The sequence below is a fragment of the Seriola lalandi genome, unplaced genomic scaffold (genome assembly GCF_002814215.2).
Source record: "Seriola lalandi dorsalis isolate HSWRI2012SDOR001 ecotype SW California unplaced genomic scaffold, Sedor1 jcf7180002054438, whole genome shotgun sequence".
Classification (NCBI taxonomy): Eukaryota; Metazoa; Chordata; class Actinopteri; order Carangiformes; family Carangidae; genus Seriola; species Seriola lalandi.
In genome coordinates, this window is record NW_019524991.1 from 351,059 (window position 1) to 366,923 (window position 15,865).

The 15,865-nt window shown below is 39.4% G+C and overlaps 3 protein-coding genes across 4 annotated transcripts; all 3 read right to left on the minus strand.

The window, feature by feature from the left end:
• Positions 1 to 994: 994 nt before the first annotated feature.
• On the minus strand, positions 995 to 2,081 carry gtf2h5 (general transcription factor IIH, polypeptide 5). The gene is made up of 3 exons (XM_023410806.2): positions 1,969 to 2,081; positions 1,535 to 1,605; positions 995 to 1,342 (listed from the first exon to the last, which is right to left on the minus strand). The coding sequence occupies exons 2-3, from the start codon at positions 1,567 to 1,569 to the stop codon at positions 1,162 to 1,164; spliced, it is 216 nt and encodes a 71-aa protein (XP_023266574.1). The 5' UTR covers positions 1,570 to 1,605; positions 1,969 to 2,081; the 3' UTR covers positions 995 to 1,161.
• Positions 2,082 to 2,602: 521 nt separating this feature from the next.
• serac1 (serine active site containing 1) lies at positions 2,603 to 9,727 on the minus strand. 2 transcript variants are annotated; one of them, XM_023410810.2, is made up of 17 exons: positions 9,607 to 9,727; positions 8,884 to 8,984; positions 8,687 to 8,723; positions 8,424 to 8,566; positions 7,832 to 7,921; positions 7,083 to 7,214; positions 6,866 to 6,987; positions 6,625 to 6,753; positions 6,344 to 6,457; positions 5,992 to 6,154; positions 5,519 to 5,669; positions 5,273 to 5,414; positions 4,967 to 5,067; positions 4,547 to 4,644; positions 4,186 to 4,368; positions 3,947 to 4,090; positions 2,603 to 3,823 (listed from the first exon to the last, which is right to left on the minus strand). In XM_023410810.2, the coding sequence occupies exons 2-17, from the start codon at positions 8,975 to 8,977 to the stop codon at positions 3,687 to 3,689; spliced, it is 1,980 nt and encodes a 659-aa protein (XP_023266578.1). In that variant the 5' UTR covers positions 8,978 to 8,984; positions 9,607 to 9,727; the 3' UTR covers positions 2,603 to 3,686. The 2 variants fall into 2 exon arrangements, with proteins under 2 accessions (XP_023266578.1, XP_023266577.1); XM_023410809.2 differs by having other exon boundaries at positions 8,884 to 9,696.
• A 1,123-nt stretch (positions 9,728 to 10,850) lies between these two features.
• Positions 10,851 to 13,644, minus strand: myct1a (myc target 1a). The gene is made up of 2 exons (XM_023410780.2): positions 13,247 to 13,644; positions 10,851 to 12,269 (listed from the first exon to the last, which is right to left on the minus strand). Exons 1-2 carry the CDS (start codon positions 13,299 to 13,301, stop codon positions 11,722 to 11,724), a joined length of 603 nt encoding a protein of 200 aa, XP_023266548.1. The 5' UTR covers positions 13,302 to 13,644; the 3' UTR covers positions 10,851 to 11,721.
• Between the last annotated feature and the right edge of the window lie 2,221 nt (positions 13,645 to 15,865).

Consider the following 15,865-nt stretch of genomic DNA (forward strand, 5'->3'; position numbering starts at 1 on the left):
GAAATGAACTATCAATTCAGGCTGATTATTACTCTAGCTCATTCTTAATAATTGCATAATTTCTTCTGTTGTTGTTTTTCAAGCAAATACACAGTGTGTATTTCATTTTATGGTATTATCTAAATGATTTCTACTTGCTATGAGTTACAGAGATGAGAACAGGATTTTGAATGTGGATCAACCAACGTGTTGCAGTCTGATTTAACTTTCACTCATTTGAAATAGCAGTTGGGCTGTTGTTCATTTTTAGGAAGTACAATACAAGAAATATGCGATTTTAGGTCAGCTTTTGATATGGAAATGCAGGGTTGCATAGTGGGAAATACAAGCATTATTTTTCAAATAAAATTTAGATAATCTTTGTCAGCCTTTGTGCAAAACTGTTTTGTCTTAATATATCATATTTAACATGCCCCCCCCTATAGCCTTTGGTTTTGTTAGTTTGTAAGAACAGTCTGACAATATCTTATTGCTCTTTATTTTTCTCTATTGAAATATGTTTTGAAATCTTATTAAGGTTGACAGTCCACAGCAAATGAATGCTTTACGTACAGAGTTGAATATTGCAATTGGCTCTGTTCTCCACTAGAGACTATCTGAGCTCTATTTGTTGCTGTGTAGTTTGTCACAGAGCCGTAAAAACACATTATATTCATCTCCCTCAGAGAACGGCGTTGGTTGTTTTTGTTGTATATTTAACATTTGCAAGATTTCCCGACATTGACTCTCAGTCTTTGGCCTAGATGCCGAAGATTCATCAATAATGTGGCTGTAAATTAGATCAGTTTCCGATGATATTTATTATCACTGAATAAGAGCGTATCACGTAACCAAGATGACCCCAGGCACTGCATTATGAATTCAATGTTTCTTATAGATTTACATATTTTGTGTGTTTGCATGGTATTTCGCACATAAAGCGCCCAGTGAACTTGTTTTCTGTTTTTACTCACTCTTGTGGCTCCTTGGACACAAAAGACAGCACAAATTAAGCCATGGTGCAACCAAGAAGCAAAATGCTCTGTTTTTTACTTACAGTTTTTTCACAGTAATATAACAAAAAAATACAGCAATTTTTCTATTTCAGTCTGCATTTAAAACATTGCAGTGTTCATTTCATGAAGAGTCTGTAGTCCAAGAATAGACAGTTCTTTGAAAAAGTTATTTCTGCGTGATGGGGAATGAATTCTGGTCCATTAACTCGCCAACTCTATCCTGGAGGGTGTGAACCACCTCTGCCAGGATAAAGACATGTGTGTCATCAAGGTCCTTGAGGATGAACTTCTTTCCCAAGGCCATTGTTTCATCCAGGTAGAGGAGGAACTGTTTCATGGCAGGATCACTGGTTCATTGGGGGGAGGCGAAAACTACTGTTAGTACATTCAGCACAAATGTGAGGAGAAAAATGTTTTTTTTTTTTTTAATCACAATACTTTTTCTTTCTAACACCTTAGCATCAGTAGAGGCACATCTTTTTGCCAGCATTACATGAGTAGGATGCAAAATTTGAGGGCAGATTTATAGCTTTCCTTACCACTCAACAAGGACACCTTTGTGTACGTTGACCATGTTGACAGGTGCAGAGAAGTCCACAATGCTCAAAACCTGCGGCGTAACAAACAAATGCATGACTTCCCTGGAAACACGAGCAACTAACGTAGCAAACGCTAAACTCAGGAGGAAATTCCGGTAAAGATACGTAGATCAGATAGGGAAAAGTCCGGCGTGTGTAGGTCTCAGTATCTTTCAATAAGTTTCTTTTTTTTAACATATCTTAAAGTGACTTCAGAAAACGAAAACAGTTTGCTAACATGTAAATAACAATAGCTGGCTTTTTGTTGTAGCCTGTCTAGCTTGTTATCGCTAACGTTAGTTCTAAAGTATAAAACCTCGGGGATATTTTTGCTTAATACTGCAGTTTTCAAATACTTAAAAGAAAAAAAAATCAGCTAATAAATGTTGACATACCTGATTATATTCAGGCGAAGAAGTTAACGAAGACGAGAGAGGACTGACTAATGTGAAAGCGTTAGCTTCTCAAAGCATCGTACGGTGACGTACGGTGTGTGTCGAGGGACAATCTTCTGCGATGCAAAAAATGTGGGCATGTTGCATAAATACACTTACTGAGCACTTTAGTAGGAATACCTGCGCACCTGCTGACTCATGCCAGTATCCAATCGATCATGTCGAAACAGAGAAAGGCATAAAATCATGCAGATACAGGTCAGCATATTCAGTTAATGTTCACATCAAACATCGTTGTACGTGCTAGACGTGCTAGTATAAGTATTTCTGCAAAAGTCGTCTCGAAGTGGTTTCATGAACGTGATAAAGAGTCAATTCAATAGAAACACATTTGGGATGTGGTAGAACCAGGGTAGAACAGGAGATTGGCAGAATGAATGAACAGCAGACAAATCTGTACAAATGATTTAATGCAGCAAAATCTCAGAGAAATGTTTCCAACACCTTTGCGGAGTCTATTCCACAAAGAAATGAGGCTGCAGTATTAGTATGGTTTTCCTAATAAAGTGCTCAGTGAGTGTATATCATTATATAATAGCTTTTGGCCAATTCAATGAATTAAGTATCTGACGAATAAAGGTATATCATCTCATTTATGCATATATTATTACCATAAAGCAGTCATGCTTGGTTATTTACATTTTCCACAATAGTCTAACACACCCAGAGATAGTAAAGGCATATATACCACAGGAAAGGAAGATCTCTGGCATTGGACATTTTTATATTGTCTCCATTTCTTTGGTCATATCACTTAACCCTAGAAGAATGTACTGTGTTGTTTTTTCAGTTTTGTCACACAGACAGCAAAAGCATATTTCACAACATCATAGTATTAATATTGTAAAATAAATACATTAAGATGATATGTGTAGCGTAAAGCAGCTTTGAGATAAAAATGAAGCAATGCAAGAGTGTATAGAAGTCAAATAAAGCCTCCAACTTTATACATTTATTCATTGTCATTGATAGTGGCAGTTTGGACAGTTTGGAAATTAAAAACCAATTTCTTGATTTGTCCCATACAGATAAATAAAGCAGCCTGAACTAATATTAATACAGGTCCATTTAAGGTAAGGCTCAGGAAGTAATATGTTTTGGCACACAATGACATGTCATACTGCAGTTATAATAAAATATAAATATAAAAATAAAATCTTAAACCATTGCTCTGGTCAGAAATGTAAGGAGCATTAGTGGCAACGACATGTCAGTGCATCTTGAACTGATACAATATGAGCATTACGCACCACGTGCTAAGTTAAACTGCTATGGTTCAGATGAAATTGGGAAAAAAATCCAGAAAAATAAAATCTAAAATTAATTTTTCTGAATTTACTTGTAAACATATTATGTGCTTTAAAAATTCAAACAATCTTTAAAATTCATCTCACTCACTAGTTAGAGAAACCAATCTAGGAGGATGACTAGGAGAATAAAATCATCACAACTGGCAACTCTTCAAATATATCACTGTGTAAAATTCATTTAATTTCCCCAATTATACTATGATCACATTAGTGAGTGTTTATGTAAGTTTTCAACAAGAAGAGGCAGTTATGTTTCCATTTGGTTAGGATGTGGATGGGTGACAGGGCTTTCCCCCATTTCAAGTATACAGTAGGTTGTATCAGTGTGTTTGTGTTCATATATTTCAGTCAGTGGCTGATGTAGCTCTGCAGTGCTTCCTGGATGAACTGGAGGCTGCGTTTGTACAGGAATGAGTCTTTCTTCTCTGGCTTGCATATGTTGAGATGATCTACATCCACCTCGATGAGCTCACCGATGCCAAGATCTGAAACCAAATGAGAGCAGCAAAGGTAAGAGCTAAAGGAACAAGATTCTTTTGGCTCATCCATTCATATTTAAGCTATATGTAACAGATAGACGTGTCTTATTTCCCACGTGTGTTGCATACTTGCTGACTGTGATGGTACCACCAGTATCTTGATCATGGGACCAATGTTTGTTGGCAGCCTCTCTGCAAAGCTCAGGACCTTGATTTCCTTTTCTCTGGCCATGTTCAAGAAGTTCTCATTTAGATTTCTCAGTGCTGGTGAGTCTTGAAACACAAGGACAACAGCTCACAGTTGATACTGAACAAGTTCTATGAAACACAAACAGTCTTGGACCTCAGAATTGATTTCATGCACTTACCTTTACAAAGTTCTCTGACTTCTATAGAGGGAAAGAGGAGATATCTGACATTGACTGAGTACTCTGCCATAGATGTTCCACGGTGAGGAACACTATAGAACACAATGCCCTTGGTGTTTTTTAACAGCTCATGCATATCTGGGTCCTCAGAGGCATCAAGGAGCATTTTCTTCACAAGTAATCCTGACGGAAAAATCAAACGGAGGATACAGACAGATAGAGAACCTTTAAATCAGACATATACAGGCACATCTAGGTGCAGATGTTAAATAAGACCAAGACACTTGTTTTGTCATGTTGTGTTCAAGGGATGTAAGTGAAAATCTGACATGCTTGTGGAAGGAACTGTCTGACAAAATACCTCCCATACTGTGGGCTACCCAGACCACAGGCCTCTCTCCAACCCCTGCCAGCTTTAACTTCTTTAGCAGCTCTCGACTTCTGTAGGCCAAGGATTTCCTGAAGAGACGAAAACAAAGAATGAATCAACCGTTTGCTCCCTGATAGCCTGTTGGAATTGTGTATAATGAACGTTTGAGATTGTAGAGCTGTATGAGTATGGGACAATTATGTCATCTCTGTTATTAAAGAGAATGTACTGATTTCGCTTAACACACTTACCAACAGTAATAATCCTAATATTTTGTACAATGTATCAAACATCATGACTATTTCAAACTAATTAAGGTACAACTCTTAGAGAAATGAAATGTAATAAATGTTTCACAATATTTCATACTTAAACTCCAGTGGACATTTTAAGAAATTACAGATTCTTCACCTCTGATTCTCAGCGGGACACTTGGCCATCCAGTCACTGAGGTGACTGTCATACTCTACTGATAGTACTCTGAGATTTGGACAGTCAGCAGCCAACCATGACTGTCAATAAAAGGACACAACAACACACAAGAACAACAGTGAGAGATTATTAATTTCCTTATGATTAATCCAAATCTGCTTGGGACCTTGATCTAATTTTATTCAATTGATTTGATGTGATTTGTAGTAGGACAAACAGAGGCAGACACTGTATGGTGATCCATTATACTCCACAGTAATAAGAGGAATAAGGTGGATTTCCTACCTTTGGCCAGCACTCTGTGTAGTCGTCCCTGCTTTCTGCCTCCTTCTCTTCCTCTAGCATATTGCGGTCCTTCTGCCTCCACGTTTTAAATGCTGCCCCGAGAATCCCATGGATGAAAAGCACATCTGCTTTGATTTGCTGGCTGGAAATGAAAACATTATCAAAGACAAGTGTTGGTTTAAATGTAAAATAAAATGAAACTAATTATTAAAAGTACATGACAAGAGGAATGAATTGTTTTCCTACTTGCCACGTGTTTGTGGATGGAGGATGTAGACACCATCTTGGTATTTCTCTTTCACCGTCTCCCTGTCCAGGTTGGCCAGAGCGCGAGCCGCATGAGACGCCTGCATGACATGAGGAGACTGCATCATCTCAGCCAGGACAGATACCCAGCCTGAAGGTGTCACATAGGTAGGGATGAAATGAAAAAAAAAATATTGGATTGATTATAGTCTGTTGTTAGAATTGGGATAGAAATTATTAAAACCAAAAAAACAAACAAACACAAAAAGTGTTAACAATTATGAATATTGTAACGCATGCCTGGGTTGACAGTTGATAGTCTTTGTAATTGTGAATATATTATCTGTAGATGAAATAGGCACATGCAAAAATAGGCTTTAGATGTTGTTTTTATTAACATCCTCAATACACCCAGTCAAGATTGCACATAAACAGAACCCTTTATGGAATAATCTGATGTGTTACAGACTTACCAGACTGGGATATGGCCTGGTGAACACTCTCATTGAGCGCCAAGTTTCCTATGATACGAACAATGTTCCTCTGAATCTTCTGGGAGTCTCTACGGAGCTGATAAACCCTCTGGAGGAGCTGCAGGCCCCCATTGGCAACTATGTGGTCACAGTGGCTCTGGACCTGTAGACAAGAAATGTGTGTGAGTAAGTTCAGACCAGTTATTCACTTCACCTTAAATGTCAGTCATATTCTCCACACACCACACTGACTGATTCAATAATGAGGTAATAGCTGTTTCTTCAAAGAGTGCTTTGTGTTTGAATTTGTTTTCAACAAAATCAAATTTAGATGCACAAGGGACATTGTTACCTTTGAGTGCTGTACCAGTGCCTGCAGACAGAAGGATTCCACCTTCTCTGAGGGGACAGAGGTGAGGCTCTGGGCGTAGGGCAGACCATTTCCGCCAAAGCACCAAAGACCACCCTGCAACATGAGAGCACGGGTGTTAGTGACAACATTCAGAGATTTGAGTTTTTAAACCTTTCGGGCATACAATAGATTGTTGTTGTCCTGCTGTTTTGTGTTCCAGGACGTCATCTTCCTAAAGACTTAAGACAGAGTACGTGTACTAATACATCTGTCATGATTACCCGTTGTGCTGCCATGGACTGAGTGCTCTCTCTGAGGGCCAGTGAAGTGAAGTACTGAACACATTTGTCCACCTCAGACAGAGGCAGAGACGCCAGCAGCTGCCTCAGTCCATCCTCTGCTGTCAAACCCTGTGGAAAAAATTGTTAACAGATCTTAGTTACAATCTTAAATTCAGTACATGTGTGAGGTGAAGCTAAGGCAAGAGAGCAATAAGCATATAGTCACGTATATTATACATACATCTTCCAGATCAGGTAGCACAGGTGGGGGCAGGAAGAAACGCAGGTCTACCTGAGGAGTCCGGGCCAAGCCCACTGCTGTTCGCTGGTCTATAAATTGGGCTGCTGTCTGGTACTGGTAGTCTGTAATATAGACAACAGGTGTGACCTAATCTCTCCTCATTTCACTTGTTGTAAATACACCCAACATGATATGCAACAGTTTTTGCATATTTTACCGTGCCAGTGGTGATTATCTGCAAGCTCCTGTACAGCTGGTAGTCTGATGGCTTTATTGGCTGACTGTGTCCTCTTCAGCAGGACCCACAATGCCACCTCATGTGGGTCTGCATCTACATGGCTAAAGTGCTCTACAACATAACGATACAGAACAAACTGATTGGCTGAACATTTAGAGAACAAAGAGTTAAAGTGTGCACAAATATCCCTATGGGCACACTGAAATTATACTCACACTCTGTCTACGATGACTAACTATCAGGATCTACAACACCACCTGCAGATTACATCAGCTAGGAAGTTACAAACCTTGTGGTTGCAAACCTTGAGTCATCAGTTTGGCAGCTGTTCATTTTTAAAAGGTCAAAAGTCAATTTATTAGAGAGCTCACTGTAATATAATCATGGGAGTAAGTGATAAATATAGTTATATAGGGGGAACAAAACAATCAGAATCATCTATTTTACTGTCAGCTGCACAATATACTTAATGCATGAACTATGTGACATTCAAAAACAGGATGTGCATGTGCTGGGCAGGTGTTTCCTTTGTTCTTCATCTTCATACCACATAAAAATGACTGGGCACTGACTGGGTTTACTGAGAGTAAACATTTGTGCTTCTATTAGCAACAACTTCTGCTTTCTACTTCAAGAAACATTGGGGGGGAGTATTATGGTTTCACACTGTGGACTTTTCAGTCTGGTTTCCAGGTTAACTAGTATAAAGGCAACTTTTGGTTTCTTACCATCTAGTGATTGCAGTAAAAGCCTAGAGGATATTTCCAGAAACCGCCGTGCTGCTTTATGAAGTTCCCTCCTTGCTTTGTGTGTAAGCCCTGAGACACACACACAATGGAAAAAATAACTACCATGGCCTTCTACAAAATCTGGGTTGTATTTACACTACCACAATAACAAACTATCACTGTAGTAATGCTTGCTAGTTGGTTTCTCAGTATACAGTAGGTTGGTTGGTGATTGTTCCAGGAAGTAAGTGAGCCTTGACTAGTGGAAGTGAGATCAGGCAGCAGACTGACCCAAATATTTAGGCAGGAAAGATAGTCGAGAGGGGAAGGAAGGAACGGCAGGAAGAAATGTTCGCAGATGTCATTGGGCATCTGGACATGACAAACTTACAATATACAAGAAATAAATGAAGCCACTCAGCATATTTGTCAGATGTCATCAAGGCTGTCTGTGGAAGTAGGACAGTATCCAAAAAAACAACTCTTCTAAACTAAAAAGAAATCTCAGAATAGTCCTTTTAAGTTTCCTAAGGTGTTTTAAAGGGACACATCACTTCCCACTTATAAAGTCTCAATGAATGACATTCATTACCTGCAGTAAGGTTCTCCTTTTCATCTGAGGGTGTGGCTCTCAGATAAATGTAAGACTTGTACTTCTCTTGAAAAATTGCACTGGTGTCAATGGTCACAGCCTTGTCCAAGGCTACAACCTCATATGTGATAAAAAGACAGCCCCTGCAGAAAGATAATGGACAAACTGAGGCACATTCATGATATTACACACAAACTACAAGGATGAGATTTGGCCATTTAGGATTCAAGTAGTAAAATCTGAATGTAAATACTGTAACTTACCCCAAGACAACTGCACCAGTTACTTTAGCAACCTTCCCTACATTTCAGCAGAAAGAATTATATATTTACAAAGGCTTTAAAACAGTTTACACAAAAGCATACAGGCTGAATCCGTGTTTTTAGAGTAATTAGGTCTTCGCGATTGCTGACAACAAACATCAGCATACACATAGACAAATACAGGTCCATTAACTCACTTAAATCTTTCCACTGAAGCACTCTCTTCACTCCAGGAGGCCCAGCTGTGCTCAGTCTCCGGCAGCGGATCAAACGTAGAGCTGCAGCAGACATCCTCCGCCTGCATGACCCCCAGTATGGTGAGGCTAGGTTACGTAAATCAAACCGCCAAAGAAGAGCAGCCACTTACTCCAATTTGGGCTTATCTCACACTGGAAACTCAATTACGTATCGTGTGGTCAATAGCACGTTTGCTAAAGCTAATTTAATGCCAAGTACGTATATCAAAGGTACCTGATGCAAAACTTCACTGGTGCTTCACGACTGTAATGAGCAAACAAACGTACAATACCAGCATTTAACCAACTTGTGATAAATAATTAATGTCGACTACAGTCAACGAAATAATGTAAGGTTATCAACTCATACACAAGTCGTTTAGCTAACCTTAGCTAACTTAGCTGGTGTTAACTCAGAATAACTAAATCGGTCAGTAAATCTAACCCCATCGTTCACCGTAATCTTACACCAAAGCACAACTTTTGACACTCCTAACTCAAACATTAACATTAAACACAAAGCTACGTTTACCTTTAACACCAACTTACTAAAGAATTAGCTTTTGGCTAACGTGTCAGAGCTTTCAGAGCTTAACAACTGTACTGAACTATAAGCTGCCCAGCTGACTGATTAAATTAACCTTTTCGTACGGGTTCATTTTCATTGCTGTACAAGGACATTACCTTATTCATCGACTGACAAGTTTTAAAAGGACTGACTGTTAATATTTCCCACCACTGCAGCGCCTGGTCATCACAAAAACACAACGTAAACTTGTCTCACAAATAATACGTCATGCCGCAACTAACGCGAAATGAAAAAAAAAAAACTATCAACAAATGTGTTTTAGATTAATATCAAAACGATACTAGACGTATGCTGTTCCTTGTGTGTAGTTTTTATTCACTTGACGTGCAATAATACGATGTGTTAGTGCTGTGAGGAAAGCAGCTGTTCTTTTGGTCCTGTGAAGCTAAGGGACTCTGGAGACATCAGTGTCCTTCACCTGCCAAACTTTACTGCATCAGACCAGTTTCCCCATCAGGAAACAGCAGTCACACTAGAGAAATAATATGCACGCTTAAAGAGGGTGGACAAAATAATAAAAACACCTGTAGTGTACAACAATCATGAATCAAATACTAACTCTTGTCAGTGTTGGAAAGGTTACTTTTGAAATGTAATGGATTACAAATGATGAATTACCCTCCTAGAGATATAATAAGTAATGCGTTTTTTTAAAATTAATTCATTACTTTTTGATTGCTCTTCAGTACCATTCATGTACTTTGTTGGTGCCCTATAGAAATATCACTACCTAATGACCTCTCTAATGAAAACACACTGCTGAATTAATTTAGTGAGTGTTATTAGATCTCACACCTATCAAACATAACACTCAAGTTGTTTGCAGATATGCCAAAACAAGGCGCTCTAACTCAGCTAGAAGATGAAAAGCAAGAGAATAAATGTTATTCTACTAGTCAGCTCTTTACCAAAAAGAATACATTTGGATATAACCCCTTTGTAATCACCAACATTTTGATTTAATAAAATTTTAATGACGTAATCCGGTTACATGTAACTAGTTACTCCCCAACACCGACTATTGTAAAGGTCGTAAAGGAGTAGGTGTTGATGCTGGTGGAAATGACTGATCGACATGGAGCTGCAGTTTGTGGTGGTGGTGTATTAAATTGCAGTTGCTTGTGTACTTCCTTTGTAAGGTATTTCCCTTATTATGTCTAATGCACTAATGGACAACATCACAATGTAAAATTGCACCACAATCTCAAAATTCAATCAGCATTTGTCCAACACAGTCAATGTGTATTGTCCATGTATTGCCATACGCAAGAACAAGGCACTGCTTTGTGTGTGATAACAAACATCCTCCAAGCTTTGTATGGAAAACTCAGTCGCCGTGTTTCTGATTCTTGCTTTTTATTGCATTAACTTATGAGCAGAGTTCAGTTAATCACATTCAAACATACATAACATACAAAAACAACTTGCACCCAATGCCCTCTTTTCTGTCTCTCTCTCTCATGCTCACACATACATGCAAACACACCCGGACGCACACACACACACACACACACACACACACACACACACACAGAGACAGACACTAAATTACTTTGAATGGCACACATACCCACACTATCCATATATCCACTTTTGCATTGATACATAAATGACACATCTAGAATTTATTAATTACAGGTTAACACACAAACACTCGTCTTCCTGTGGGGTACACATACACAATCCTTCTCTCTTTTGCATAGTTAATAGATGATCAGCAGGAACCAAGCAGAAGTCTTGCCTTGCATCTTGAATGCCCAGCCAACAGTATGTATTTGTAGATTTTTGCCTTGTCTAAACTAAACAAAGATTCTGTGCAAGCATACATTAGTGTCAATCACCATTAGATACAGGCTGCTAATTTTTAAGAGGAATAATTTTGGTTCCAGTAAGCAGCCATTGCAACATTGCTGAAAGTGTCAAATGTTCGTTTCTTTTTTAATACTTTGCATCAGTATTGAATGATGAAAGACAAGTATGCCTTTGTCAGCACCAGATATATATTAACTAACCAAAAGACATACAAAACTGGTTGTTCTTGAGTGTTATTGTGTCGAGCAGGACGCACATTCGACCTCGACTTCCTTGTTCACTCCACCCAGCCCCACCTGGACATATAAATCAATATAGCTTTAGTCCAATATCATTTGTAAATCCATTTACAACTCAGGGCTCATTCAGTTTGTGTCAGCATAGCGCTCTCTCTCCTCTCAGGTGCATGTTTCCTGATAAGCTCTAATAATGCTCTCATAAGCTGGAGGTGGGGTCTGTGTAGCATGGAAACCCCTCAGACCGTTGTTCCCCCAAAATGACTCAGGTCTGGGTGGGGTAGCAGCTGACTGGGCTGCAGTTTGAGGTGACCCAGACGTTGTGCTTAGAGTCGGTGTACGGGGCAGCGTGGTCTGGCTTCCCTCCTCTGCCTCCCTTGCGATTTGGCTGCACTGAAGAAGAGGGTGGAAAGTGGAGGCCCTGAAGCTGGATTTGTGGCCCAGTGGGTCGAGGTGATCTGGGGAGGAAGTCTGGCGGTGGAAGCTGAAAGCAGCACTGACCAAACTGTTGTTGCTGCGCCGGTCGTAGCTGCTGTTGCGGTTAAAGCCTGGACGGTTGCGAGAAGAGGTGCGTGACCGGCGAGGCGGGCGCCGGGTGATATTGGCAGAGCCAGCTCTGCGTCGGGACATCCAGGTCAAGATAACGTAAACCAGGGCCCCCAAGACCAGGCCCACAGCCATGGACACACAGAAAGCTATGATCAGCGGAGCTGTGAAGAGAGAAACATGTAACAAAAAGGATCATTTATGGTCTGCATTTTTAATTAATACTTCACAAACATCCTCCTGAGTCTTGCTTTCTACATGATTTGCATTTTATCTCTTCTACCCTATTGACATTTATACTCTTTAGGGCAAGAGTTTAAAAATAGTTATGTACATGCAATATATCTAAATGCACTTTATCCTTAATAGCAGTCTTTTTACGTCATCCCCTGGGAACGGAAGGAATTTTAATTAGAATCTATGTCCTTACCAAGATTACAAAAACCATCTGTGTGTAACAAATGGAGGATTGCCAGCAGGGTCTTACAAGATTGTGCATCTTGACAAAATAATAATAGACTTCCGTCTTTCATGTTTACCAGAGCAAGTCTCTTGGAGAAAACAAACTGATTTCATTTCTTTCCCACAAAAAAGGGCACTGACTTTTGTTCACTGCTTCTTGCCTTGGATGCAGTTTTGCCAACATAAGCGTGCTTGGGAGAAGAGAGAGAATACAGCGGCTAAGACAAATCCTGTTGGACTTCTGCCAGGGAAAACAAATCAATTTCCTTTCAATACAGTTAAACGTTAAAAAGACTGAACTTATTTTGCCACCAGCCCATATTTCCACAGCGGGTTTTTTTTCTAAGACTTTAGGAAAGGGGAAAACAGACACTGGCCAAAAGTCATCTGGAAATGACATTTGGGAAAACTGAGGAAAAAAAAAAAAAAAACACAAAGAAAACATAACAGTACTTTAAAGATTTGGACTTGGAGTGTTTTTAGAAACTGAAAAAGGTTTTCTTTGACTAGTCTAATTTGTTTGATCAAGTAATCTCAACAGGAACCAGGCCCCCACATTAAATCTATTCCAGGGGTGATTAAAGCTTAAATTCCTGAAAGAACAAAGGTGCCAATCAGAGACCACATGAAAAAGCCCAGACCAGCTAAAAGAGAAGGGAAATTGGAAAAAAAAACTCACCAGCATCGAAAGACTGAAGTATTTCCAGAAAGAGATTTGTGTTGTTCTCGGCCATGACTTTATCTGCTGTGTTAGAGGAGAAGAAGAGAGACTCAACTCTCAAGTCTTTATTTTAATCTCTCTTCTTCTCCCTTCTCCTCTTCCTCTGTCAGGTCTCGCCGTCTTTCTGTTCTTCTGATGGGTTTTCCTGTCTTTTTTGCCTCCCCTCTTTCCTGTTCTCTCACTTTCTCCCTCTTTTCGTCCCTTGCTCACTTTCTCTGTCAGTGTGTCTGTCTCCCTCAGAGGGGAGACTCAGCCCAGAGGCACACAGGACTGGCGGCTAACTCTGGCAGTCGTCTTGTTTATGGAAGCGGAAAACTACACTGTCACATTTCCTGCTTTTCTGCTTGAAATTAGCAACAGGAGTGGCTTATCTATGCAGGACAGAGATCCTGGAGGTGGGGAGACGGGGTTGTTGCTATAATCACTTCCTCTCCCATCATTTCCTTCAGGTTGATTAATGTAAAACAGAATCACCCCTGAGCCGTAAGACTCAGTTCTTCAGCTTTCACCATAGGAAAGTCCAAAACACTCACCAGTGTTTTTGCTCCTTTCACAGATGATAAATATTTCGATCACTCTCCTATTTTTTCCCTCCACCACAGAGACCACAGGCGACAGTGTTGCCATTAGCTGCACCAGCACTTACAGTCTTGGGTCTGAAATGGGTCTTGAAGGCAAACCCACAGCTGGAATTGATGGTGGCAACAATATAAGTACTTTTAATAGTTTCTCAGTTGTAATGATGCAAGAAATATGCTACTCTGGAGCATTTTTGAGTGACTATGTGGATATCTGCCTGTTTCTGTTCTGATTTGCAGCATATTTGTTAGTAAGCTCAGTCTTTCCACAGCGTCTGCCAGGTCAGCAGTGCCTGCATTGGACGTCTGGTCTTTTCCCAGTTGGAGTGATCCAGTAAAAACATTGTAGTTTGATAAGATAGAAAAGAAGCACAGATACCTTTTCAATGCAAGTTTTTTTTTTTCTTTCTTTTTTTTTTTTTTTGCTCCATGACAAATCACGATACAGTGAATGAAACTGAAACTCCTCATGTTACTCTTTCTTGATGCCTCACTTAGCGTTGTTTTAATACACTCAAAGCCAAATCTGCAAGGTCATCAGTACAGTCTGAGGGAAGGATGCGAGTAGTCTTATTGGTATGTATCTTAATGTAGACCAGCCCATTTGCCCCATCAGCTTTGTATTTTATTCTGCAGAGTTTATCATAATCCATCCCACATTAGTCAAGCCAACCCATTCTCTAAAATAGTAAGTTGATTTTCAGTCAAATCCTTTGTGAGTGTATTATATTAAGATGTTGACTACTTTCAGCCTTCTCACTGGCAAAGAGAGAGAAATAGAGAGGCCCAACCAAAGCTTGAACTTCCTTTAATTGTTGGCTCTGCTATAAAATTTGTCCAAAATAACCAGCAGACACCCACAACACTGTGAAATAGTATGTGTCGCCATTGTGTCCTGTTTTAGTGAAACCGGTGGGTAATGACTGTTCTGTTCATAGGTGAAGGAGAAAATCCTTTGTGCTTTTTAGTTAAAGTTCATGGCTTAGTCAAAATGTCATTGGGCAGAGAAATTAAAGTGTGCAGTCGTTAATATCTTAACAAGGAAATTAGCTTTGTGTAAGGACTTCACAAATAGAGGGAGCAATGAAAGATATATTTTATTATTGCTGTGTTATAAAAATCACACAGAACAGTGAGCAGTTTGTACATGTCAAACTTTGATGAATCCCCCTGAACAGTAGCTTCTGCTATACTTGGACAGCACTGTATAAACTAACATATTATAGGAGGGAAGAAGGGAAAATGATACATTGGGGGATATTTTTTATTATTTTTTCTCTGATCCGTAATGTTTGTATGTAGAGAGGCTGTGTTGGTTAGAAAAAAATTCCAACCATCAGGGAGCGACAGACTCTACTATGTGCTCCCTGTATTCCCTCCTTGACCAGTAGATGGAGTAACACTCCAGCATAACTTCTCAGCACATCTCATCATGTGCAGGTCCACTAACAACCTGTCCAGTACACATGTGGTCTTGTGTCTTGCTCATAGTCCAAATGGAAAAAAAGCATCCAGTTTAGCTAATCAACCTCTATTTTTCCACAGAAATCACATATGAGCTAAGAGGTAACGCCTCATATTTGACATACAAACTGCTCTTAATGTATTACTGTGTATTTGCTGCACATCCTGCTCTGATTATTATATTAGATGTATACACTACATAGTCCTCCACATATTTTTTTTTAGCAGAAAACACAGTTTTGACATCACACGCATTGTGCAGCTCAAAGTTTGTACAGTATGCTCATGGTCCGCTATGACACAAAGCAGTCACTTTACATACACTTTTTGCAAGAGTTGCGAAAACCTGTGGCCTTTTTGATATGGAAAACAATGGAATAGAGTAGTGAGTTAAATTCCACATCTTTTTTTGATGTCTCATAACTTCTGGTACATTGGGCTGCAAATGTAAGATTAATTCATTTCACATAATTTGTAACTATAATGAATTTTTCTCTCTTTTTAAGGAAAAATCTGAGTCAGCACAAGATTGAAT

Excerpts from the sequence above, each read along its gene's own strand:
- gtf2h5 (XM_023410806.2), bottom strand. The coding sequence starts at position 1,569 with ATGGTCAACGTACACAAAGGTGTCCTTGTTGAGTG. Across the intron at positions 1,343-1,534 it reads AAAGGTGTCCTTGTTGAGTG|TGATCCTGCCATGAAACAGT; the intron begins GTAAGGAAAGCT and ends CCAATGAACCAG.
- serac1 (XM_023410810.2), bottom strand. The coding sequence starts at position 8,977 with ATGTCTGCTGCAGCTCTACGTTTGATCCGCTGCCGGAGACTGAGCACA. Across the intron at positions 6,458-6,624 it reads AGTCCATGGCAGCACAACGG|GGTGGTCTTTGGTGCTTTGG; the intron begins GTAATCATGACA and ends CTCATGTTGCAG. Across the intron at positions 3,824-3,946 it reads GGTACCATCACAGTCAGCAA|ATCTTGGCATCGGTGAGCTC; the intron begins GTATGCAACACA and ends ATTTGGTTTCAG.
- myct1a (XM_023410780.2), bottom strand. The coding sequence starts at position 13,301 with ATGGCCGAGAACAACACAAATCTCTTTCTGGAAATACTTCAGTCTTTC. Across the intron at positions 12,270-13,246 it reads ACTTCAGTCTTTCGATGCTG|CTCCGCTGATCATAGCTTTC; the intron begins GTGAGTTTTTTT and ends CTCTCTTCACAG.